The 11,341-nt window shown below is 37.7% G+C and overlaps 1 protein-coding gene across 1 annotated transcript in view; it reads left to right on the forward strand.

The window, feature by feature from the left end:
* The window catches only part of LOC137656233 (uncharacterized), an 8,333-nt gene extending 6,702 nt beyond the window's left edge, over positions 1-1,631 (forward strand). The window contains 4 exon segments of the mRNA XM_068390402.1: positions 1-147; positions 298-480; positions 514-754; positions 757-1,631. The exon segment at positions 1-147 is cut by the window's left edge and continues 1,019 nt beyond it. Of these exon segments, the coding sequence (XP_068246503.1) occupies positions 1-147; positions 298-480; positions 514-754; positions 757-1,487 (1,302 nt within the window). The 3' untranslated portion in view covers positions 1,488-1,631.
* Positions 1,632-11,341: the final 9,710 nt, after the last annotated feature.

The raw sequence follows: 11,341 nt of genomic DNA on the forward strand, positions 1-11,341 counted from the left end.
AATCATTACACCGTTCATTTAGCCAGGACAGGACGGAACCCCTCAGCCACTCATTTTGTTCCTCTCCTACTAATAAATGATGTTCACGTTGCCCTTATTAGAAACCTGCTCACTTTCATGAACGGTCTATGCAGACATCAGAGTCAAGTACGTCATAAGAGGATGAAAAGTATATGCAAGAAATGCTTAACATTCTTTTCTTCGGATGACCTCTGTCACTCACACACATCTTCCTGCCAGAATATGACAACAGTGTCTTACCCACCATGTGACTTGTATAAAACCTTTAAAAAAAAGGCTGCCTTACTTAAAAGATATCACATTGCTTTCATGGACCTCGAGGCGTATAACATATACACACTTGGAGATCAGAAAATAATATATAAACAAAAGCCCTTTGCTTATGCGTATGTTATTGTTAATGGTAGAACATGTGAGTATGTAAGTCACAGAATCGGTCATGGGGAAGACTGCATCAATGTGATGCTGAATAATCCGACAAGTGACTAGAAGGATATTGGCGAGAGTTTGCCAAAATATCCCCTTCATATGACTGAGAAAAGCTTAAGGGATTTCAAAGAGGCTGTGGAGTGTGATGTATGTAAAGTTAAATTTAATGAGAATATACGCAAAAATCGGCATCATTTGCATTATTTACAATATGATAATCATAAGAGTACTCTATGTAATAAATGCAATCTTAACATTAAGGATGTCGTTCCAACCCTCCGAGCGTACTTACATAATTTGCCCTATGTTTACCCCTCATATTAAAGCATGCCTCTCAACAATTTAGATTTAATATCTTGAAGAATGACGGTTTAAGATTTTATCATGGCACTATAGGCAGGATAAAATTCTTAGATTCAGTCAATATAATAAGAGGCACCATTTCCAATTTGGCTAGGAGTCATATTCATAATAATGGCTCACTGCATATAACAAATCGATTGTTGGAAGGATATGCAGATGAAGTAAAGGATCTCATACTTAAGACTGGCAAACAATTCTCCCCTTATGATTATGTTACGGGGTATGACATCCTTCTTAAAGAGGGTATCCCAACAAGAACTAAATTCAATAATAGGTTGACGAGTTCCTCAATTTCCGAAGATGATTACGAACATATCAAATCTGTATGGAAGGCTTCGCAATGTGGTAATCTCCTTGACTATACCTTATTATACCTACTAGCTGATGTTGCAATGCTGTGTGATATGTCTATGGCATGGAGAGATGCCTTATTTTCTTCTTTCCACCTAGACTGCACATATTTCCTAACCTGCACTTCTCTCTCTCTGGAAGCCTTTCTCTGTAGAACACGTATAAAACTACCTCTCATCAGTGATGGAGAGCTGTATCAACTTATCACAGAAAATATTCAAGGAGGGTTTTGCAGTCTAATACGTCGTCATGCAATCGCCAACAATATATCCATAAATCCTAACTTTAATCCTTCATTGACTAAATCACAATATATACTGTAAGCAGATTTCACCTCTCTTTACCCGACCATCTTGATAAAGTTCAGAATGCCGCTTGAGGATATTTCAGAGTTATCCCTCTCAGAATTGGATACTTTCACACAACGGGATATCTTGTCCATTGATGTGCATGATGATATTGGATATTTTATTCTATGTGACACTAGTATGTTGAAAATTCTGTGGCTCTGAGAACTGATGCCTTCCCCCTTGCTATGCAACATCTTAATATCACGAAGGATCTGATCTCTAAATATTCTCAGGATCTCCTCAAGGAACTGAATATTAACATCCCACGAAAAAATAGGAAGCTAGTGGGTACGCACCTCCTCATGAATAATAAATTAATATGCCTTCCCCTCTTGCAAACACTCATAAGGTTAGGGTTAAAGATTTCAACTATCAGAAGGGTGTATAAATTCAGACAGGAGTACTACCTTCGTGAGTATATAGCAGGATGTGCTGCTATGCGCGCGAGGGAGACAGATTGTGATAAGAAATGAACTATAAAAGTTATGATGAATTCTCTCTTTGGGGTTATGATTAAAAATCAATTAAACTACTTAACCAAGAGTGAAATCGTCGACAATGAAGACACAGTCCTCCGAAATGTCTCTAAACATACATTCAAGTCTGTTGATGTGACCAGTGAGGATAGAGTATTTGTAAATCACACCATGACGAATATTATGGCAGATTCTCCCATATACATGGGTTTCTCTATCCTAGGCTTATCAAAGAAGATTATGTATGACTTCTTTTATGATACCCTCGTAAGATTATACGGTGAAAAGATAAAGCTGCTTTACATGGATACTGATAGTTTCTTCTTCACTTTGGAAGTTGGAAATCTAGATGATGAGTTAAAAGGCCTTTTGAAAGAATATTTTGACTTTAGTAACTTTCCCGAAGACCATCAATTGCACGAAGCAAGAGAGAAGGGGAATCTTGGTCTCTTAAAGCTTGAGACTACAAATGACCACATCACCGAATTTGTAGGTGTCAAGCCTAAAGTATACTCTTACAAGACAATGAATAGCCGATCTAACACTCTTAAAGCTATTCAGCAGTCAATCCAACATTCTATAGAGCATCAGCAATATAAGGACTCCAAAGGGGGGAGTGATATATTGACAAAAGAAGTATATAGCCTGCAAAAGGTTGAGGGGACTATGTGTTTAACCCATAATCGTAAGATAGCCCTATCTCCCTACGAAGATAATAGATATTACTTGACGACATATGAATCTTACTCATACGGTCATCCAAAGGTTCGTGATGATATTGCTGGTAGGGTTAATGAACTTTCATCTCTCCCTCCGGCTATCACACACAGTGTGGATACCTCTCGCCCCTCCATTCCTCCTCCTCCTCTTCGCCCTTCTGTTCCAGGAGCTAATCCTACTCTTTATTTGCAAAGATTTCTCAAGAAGCCAATTATTATGAGACGAAGGAGTAAAAATAACTATGCACTGAGGAGGGTACGTAGTCAACATTCTCCTCCTCCTCCTCTTCCTCCTCCTCCTCCTCCTCCTCTTCCTCCTCCTCCTCCTACACATTATTCACCCTCTACATCTGGGATGGTATCATTACAGACAGGTGTGTCTCCCACAGGTTGCATCAAACGGAGGGGAATGCACAACAATCTCAATTCACGCAAGAAGAGAAGGGGTATACAGACTGGTAGAATAATTCTCACAGAGGTTGAAATTCGTGAGGAAGGCGAAGATTTCACCTCTTAACAGCTACTCCCTGCTATGGCTGTATACCTATCATTTTTTTCCCCTCTAATACTCCCCTTCTCCCCACTAACCCATGGTAAATAGCACTGACTGTGACAGTGATTTGATTCAAGTCCGTAAATGCATCTGTAACTCATTTGGTTTCAAAGAAAAACCGAATATCATCCTCATCACTCTCATCATTATCATAATCATCATCATCATCATCATCATCATCATTATCATTATAATTTCCATAATGTTTATAGTAGCTCACGCCCGAATAATGGAATCATTAAAAACACCTTGTGTAAACAGATTTGAATAAGACTAATTTTTATTTATAATAGCACCCACTTGAATGAAGGAAGTACAAAATTTCGAAACTGTAAATAAATGTAAATAAGATTTTTCAATAATTATAACTTTAGTGTTTCACTAAACTGAACATATATATGGAAATAATTTCTCATTGGCATTCACACCTTCACAATGACAACTTCAAGCTTCCCTAAAGACGTGGAAAATTTATTTTCCTCCCCATCCAGGATCATAATAGCTCGATATAGCAATTCAGGGAAAACACAGTTGGCTCAAAAGATTATCGAAAAATATCATGAAGCCTTTCACACTATCCTGTACTGTGGAGTAGACAACCATCCCTTAGGGCGGCATACCGGGATTAGAAATAAATTTAGAATTAGTAGGGAGATCCTAAATCCTTTTGAATATACAGACAGTGCTGTAGGAGATCTGGGCTTATTATTCGTCTTTGATGATTGCATTATAGAGGCGTGTGATAATAAATTTGTCACTCAAGCATTCACTTCAGGTCGACACTCAAATATTTAAGTAATATTTATAATTCAGAACGTATTTCACTTGGGTAAATTTAGTAGAAGTACAAGCATAAGTCTGAATCTGATATTGGTCAGATCGAAATACTCGGACGTCAGTTGCATGGCAAGAGGAAAGGTCCTGACTTTACTGAAATATATAAAAGGGCTTTATCTCGTAATAAGTATGGTTATTTATTAGTGGATCTGGGACAGAATACTCCAGAAGAATTACAACTTCGTACTAACATAGTAGGGGAGACCGAGTATCAAGTAATTTTTCAATGGTGAGCAGAAGGCATAACTCGATTTTAAAAAGATTTTACGAAACTGAAAAGTCACCGAATAGCTACGGTGGTGTAGAGACATTATTTGAAAATGCGAGAAAGGTGGATGAAAACATTACTAGGAGTATTGTTAGAGATTTTCTAGAAAGCCAGTCATCATATACCTTACATAAAATCACGCGGAAGAAGTTCATGAGGAGGAAAGTACTATCACCCAAGCCTAGAGCTATAGCTGGTTGTAATCTCGCTGACATGTCGAGACTTGCGAGATACAACCGTGGTTATAAATATCTTTTAATTGTTATTGATATATTTTCCCGCTATCTTCAAGTGGTACCCAGAAAGAAAAAAATGGCACTAGTTTGATGCAGGCACTCAAAACTGTCCTTGACAGTGATGATTTTAAGGGAGTGTCACGTCTGAACTCTGATGAGTGAGGGGAATTCTATAATAGATATGTCCGTCAATATCTTGATGGGAAAAAGATAAAATTGTATGGTGTATATTCAAGAGAGATAAAGTCTTCAATTGCTGAGCGGGTGATTAGAACATTGAAGAGTAAAATTTACAAACACTTAACTCATAATAATAAACTCACTTATATAAACGTGTTAAATGACATTGTTACCAGTTATAATGATTCACCTCATCGCGGGTTAGGGGCTAATCAGACCCCCAGTCAGATTCGTGTACTAACCGCAAGAGAAGTTGTGGAAAGGCAATTTGTGAGGCTGTATATTAAGAAGGACGAGACTAAAAACACATTCAGTTTCACTTTCAATGTTGGAAGGACTGTACGTATTGCCGATGAGAAAAGGAATGCTCCCTTCAGAAGTAGTTTCACAGTGCAGAATACTTATGAGCTCTTCAGGATAAGAAGGATTGACAAAAGTCAGCAGGATTTAAGTGGTGAAGAAATTCAAGGTGTTTTACAGAGAAGAATTAATCCCAATGACTCTACCTGAACTGTATGATATAATAATGTTGAGGAGAAAAACGGTTTGTGGGAAAAGGAAGTATTAAGTTAAGTGGAGTGGATACCCAGACCACTTTAATTCATGGCTTAATGAAAGCCATATAATTCAAGTATGACCGGCGGTAAAAGGAGGGGTCTAATAGAAAAGAATAAGGAATTCATTATTTTTCTATCCCATTTACCCGCCCCACATACGTTTAAAATAAAAGCTGTACTAGGGGGAAAATATATTAATACTATTTCTGAAATATTTCAGAATTTATTGAAGAGGAATCTGACACAGGACGTGAATAATATCAGGAGATTAAAGAGATACAGGGATGAAGTGCAGAAAATTGCACTGAGGATAACCCCAATACATAAGAAAAAGAAAATTTCTAAAGTAGGAGAGGTGGAGCTATTCTGTCTGTATTATTACCACTGGCAGCAGGACTAATATCAAGTATTTTCTAATAAACCTAATACAAAAAAGGCATGTATTCAATTCCAAGACTTACTTACGAGCAGATGATGGGAAAAAAGACATCTGATGAGGGGGGACGAACTGGTATTTCAAATGTGCGGGAAAAACCCGAAACTTTGAATGTATCATATCAGGCAAAGGTCAGAAATAGCAGCAATATCCCCTTGAAGACTATTGAACGTCGGAAGAGAAATAGGGATCGTCCGCAAAAAAGGGTTAAGACTACTATAGCGCCCAAGATAAGAGATGTGAAGAATGTCCTGCAGAATAATTAGATTCCTCTCAGGACATACAAAATAAACAGCCAGAACCCCATTAGCAGGCCTTCACTAGCTGAAATTCTCCCCAAGTATTTCACTCAGCAGAGAATACCTTATGTTAATAGTGTATTAAAATACTTAGAAAGGTCCGTTAGCGTGAGATGGGATGATAATGGTGATCTCCTTTCACCGATTAATAAGTACAATAGTTTGGATATGACACAAAAATTTGAAGTTAAGAAAGTGGTTGAGGATGAATATCTGAATGACTATGAATATATAATAAAAACTGCTAATATACCTCACTGGATGATTAAAAATAAAGCTCTGATAAAGCAGCTAAAAACTGTCTATGAAATTAAAAAGGGAGAGGTATACATCAAAGAGATCTCAAGAATAAATATCCCCATCGGGAAATTTCCTGGATTCCTTATTAGAGTACGTAAATTGATATGTATATTTCATCTACGAGGCGCGTGAATCGTGATATAACCTGTTCTATAAGGAGGGGAGGGTAGAGCAGTAATCAGATGGAAGGAGTTATGACATGATAGTACATGTTAATTGAAGATAACAAGATGAGTATACACCTCGATGAAGTTGTTTACAAGTGGAGCCTCAGATAAGGTGGAACGTGAAATACCACGTTGTTAGGGGGAGGGGGATTGATAAGCAAACCGTATATAAGTTGGGTGAAGGAGCAGAGATAATCAAAAGTTTTGAAGCTTTCTTCAAGATGGAAGGTAGTAGCGCCTGCAAGGTAATATTCGGATCCTTGACCAGCCCTGTCTACAAGCGTGAGGTATCTGCATAGTCACTGCCACCAATGCGGTGGCATGTAAGAATTTTGGGGCCATGAAGGATGTAGTGGAGGCATACCCCTATGCAGATGTGGCAGGGATGAGATATACAAAACCTGGCGCAAGTTACGCATGTCAAAGGGATAGGAGTGTGCCAGGTACGGATATCTTGAACACATCCACGCTTGATTTGTATGTGGATAACCCAGTCGTGGCAACTTTAATAACTCAGTATGGTATAGGAGAGTCGATTGAGAATAACCCATATGCAAGGAACAGTGTTCAGTATTCCCAAGATTTACATCACGTGAACGGACTGATGAAGAAAATAGAGATGCCTGTGGGGCTGACAAGGAGAGGTTGAATGTCGCTATTTGTCAATGTATTCGCATGTCTGACCATTTCTGTTTATTTTCAATCTATATCTTTTTTAGAAATAAAATGTTGTGAATAAAACAATTGAGTTTCAATTACATCCTCTTAAAAATGTATACTGCATATATACAGTAGTTATAAGTATGAACTCACTGAAATATCCTCTCTCAGTAGGGTAAGAAGATGTCTGGTGACCACACGCTTTATTTAACCAGTATAGGCTGCTTAGGTGCATATCCAGATAACAAGCCTAGTAGATTTATTAATAGGATTGCTACGCCGATAGTTTTGGGGGAGGATTATGAGTATGAAGTAGGTCTCGTGTCTATCATGCACCCAATGCAGTTCTACGCCATAAAGTCGAATAATACAGTTTCATATCAATGTGCATACACGCTACCAGTCTGCTAATAATACTGCCACTGCTGAAAGTATGGCGGCGCATACACATGGATATACGCCTAATATTAGTGTCATGGCAGGGGATATGAAGGAGTTGGTTAAGACTTTAAACGACGATTTAAATAAGGAATTAAAGGTTTATTTTAGTGATAGATATTCAGCATTCATTAAACGCAGCACCATATTCAAATGGAATGACACTCAGAAGAAAATAACCATGCAATATGTTAAGATGATTCATTCAGGAAGGGGGATGTGCAGACATTTCATATAACTTTCAGCAGTGAAGCATCCAATCTGCTGGGCTTCAGAGCTGATACAAAATATATAATCTATGGAAAAGGAGAAAAAAGAGGGGTTTCAAGCTATACATTCCCATCTGAAAATTGTGGAGTTGATTATATGTATATTAATTCGGATGTGATACAGCCGAATTACTTTGCTGGCAGACTTGTAACTATTTTAGACTGTTTCCATACAGATAACGGCAAGAATAGAGATATACATAACAAATTATATAAGCCTCTAAATACAAAAGTGTTGGATCAAATATCTATAATCATTACGGATCAGAATGGGAGAACTATAAGATTCGTTGAAAATTCTAGCGTGACATGCGTCCTCCATGTCAGAGTTAGGTAAATAAAATAATAAATACCGATCTACCTAGCATTAATTGACTATTGACCATCACAGGAGACTGTATTACTGCGGAGTTTTTCTTTTTATATTACTATTTCGGAGTATATACGATCAAGATCATGAGGCTGACTTTCATTCCACCATCAGAAGAGGAATTTGGGAGGCTTTTTCTTTCTATACCTCTAAGAAGAGGTGGCGGGCTAGAAGATATTTCAATATCTTATCCGACTCGAAGACGGGGAGAAAGAGTGTTGACAGCTATATCAGGGATGGCTAGGAGGGTATTACCCTTTATATTCAAGGCTCTCAATCCTCCAGCTAAGAAATTTGGTAGGGCTGTACTGTCTGATATGATCACTGCTGAGAGACCATTAAAGAAATCTCTAAATAACATGGAGTTTAGTCAGTGAAGTCAACAGGGTCAAGACTTCTAAAAGGTTCAGGAAAGAGAAGGAAGTAAAAAAAATGAAGCAGTGTGAAAGTGATTCATAAGACTAAGAAGGAGTTTGGATAAAGGGGGAGATTGCATAAGAATGATGTGTATAACCTTCTACATTCATTAGGACGTGGGACATCATAGGGTTTGTATCCTTTATTTAATCTCATTTCATAACTAAGCAGAATTTTCAGCTTAACATCATGGCTGGAATGACACCGAATACCCCAGGAAGTGGTAATAAGATTCCAGTATCCTCGTATATGGCAGGAATATCTGAATCATATCCAAGTTAACAGGCAGAGACTAATTGAAAGTTCAATTAATTCTAAAAAGAGGGTAGACTTCACGCCTAGTAATTTGGGAATTAATCAGGTATTGTCTGATAGGTATATAGAATTTAGAGTTAATGGGGTGGTCGGTTCCTTTCTTGATTTATCGAGTATAACATTAGAATTATTCATTCGTATCACTAGAAATGGTGTCAATTTCACAGCGGCACAAAATGTGGGAGTAGTAAATGGGGTGAGTAATACATTATTCAAGTCCGTATCCGTCTTTCTGAATGAAAAGATAGTCGAGTCATGTCCTTTATACAACTATTTATCTTATATGAAAATGTTGATGAATGTGAAGCCAGACTCACTCGAGAATATAGCGAGCTGTGGATATTTCTATGTTGATTATTGTGAAGAGCACGGGATTACGAGGCAGTACACTGATGATACATTTAAGGAGGAGGAGCATTTGGAAGTTAATCAGATGCCCAACCTTAAAATCTATGGAGTTAACACATACTTCCCACTATTACTAGATTTAGCAACTATTGACATGTATCTAATGGATTCTGTCAATCTGAGAATTTGATTAGAGTTGGCACATGATAGTTGGGTCATGAACACGGATAATCTGACAATACAGCAATCAAAGTTATGGATAGATCGTGTCACTACTCGTTATAGCGCAATGGCTGCATTGAATCAGTCATTATTATCAGAGCCTATACAATGCATATTCAACAAGTCTCTTCATGCATTCCAGACAAGATGGCAGTGGCACTAATTGATATGAGACATTTTTTTTCAGGGAATTATACAAGAAACCCATTATTCTTCCACCATGCAAATGTAAATGATATACATATCACCATTAACGGAAGTACCATATATAATATAAACGCAGCATTCCCAGAGAGAGTTATGCAGGCGTATTATGAATCTCAGAAGGCATTTGGCATAGATGATGAGAATATTATATCCTTGGATAGATTTACGGAGGGGAGAACCATTTCTATTTTTAATTTCGTACATTAGGGTATGAAAGAAGCTCTACCAGTAGAGAGATCAGCCAGTATGCGAATCATTTTAAAATTGAGTACAGCAGTAACCCCTCCCCATCTCATTATGCTTTTTGGAGATACTATGGGTATTTTATCTATTGATGCAGACAGGATTATTCATTGTGATGTGAGGGGTTAGGACTGATGGATACTAGAGAGCTGGATAGAGCTCTAAGGGGGAGGGTGGAGAAATTAGTGAATTACGTAGGCATATTTTCTTCTGAGCATGTGGGAGGTATAAGGTTGAGGTCATACAAGGAGGAGGCTATCACCTTCATCGCAAATACGTTGGAAACCTCTTCAGACATCAATAGCATGGGACACTGGGTTTGCTTTTATGTAGCTAAGTCACCTGAAAATTATATAATATTCTTTTATAGTTATGGTATTAGCCCAGAGATATACAGTAAGCATTTCTTGACCTTCTTCAAGAGGAATAAATCCTTTGTATTGTTCAAATTCATGACCCCAATACAACCAGATTTATTATATAAGTGTGGGTTATATGTTTTATACTTCATACATTCGGTTAGTCATTATGGGGTAGGATATACATTACGGAAAATAAAAACCATGTTTTTCACCAGTATTTTAAGGCTGAATGATGGAATAGTAGCTAATTATTATTTCACTCGCATGATGAGGAGACGCTGCTCTGAGTGGAAAGGGGGAGAAAAGAGAGCGATTACATATAAAGAATGCATCAGAATGAGGGATAAGTCATTATTAAAAATAGTCATGATAGGGGATCTCCCACATTTGCACAAGTTTATTTATATCCATTACAATGAGTTAATTTCTATCTTCTTTTTTTATTCATTTATTAATTAGGGATGGGAATTATTCATGAGATTATTTTATTCCTTAGTGGAGGTGTCGTCATGAGTCTAAAGCGGGGTTTACACGGCCGAGCAGCTCGTCGAGCCCGGTTGTCGAACCTACTTGTAGAACGGCTCGAAGAGCTTTCAGACAGTACATCGAGCCTCAGTGTGCCTCGCGCTAAAACAACGTCAACATGTCTCTCGACCAGGACGATTTGATAGCCATTGCTTTAGCAGTGGCACTAAGAAGGAGAAAAAAAAAATATCAAAAGAGAGAAATTTTCATATACCAACTTGCTTGTTGCTTTAAAATTAGAGCCTGATGACTGGCGCAATTATTTGCGTATGGATGAAGACACGTACATTGATCTACCGAATCGTGTCAGCCCTTTCATTACTATGAGGAAGGCCATAACTCCACATGAAAGACTGAGTGTCCGCTATTCCTTTGTTTCTGGCTACTTTATTGGAATAGTCTTTTGATTTAACTTTCCATAAA

The sequence above is a fragment of the Palaemon carinicauda genome, chromosome 17 (assembly GCF_036898095.1).
Source record: "Palaemon carinicauda isolate YSFRI2023 chromosome 17, ASM3689809v2, whole genome shotgun sequence".
NCBI lineage: Eukaryota > Metazoa > Arthropoda > Malacostraca > Decapoda > Palaemonidae > Palaemon > Palaemon carinicauda.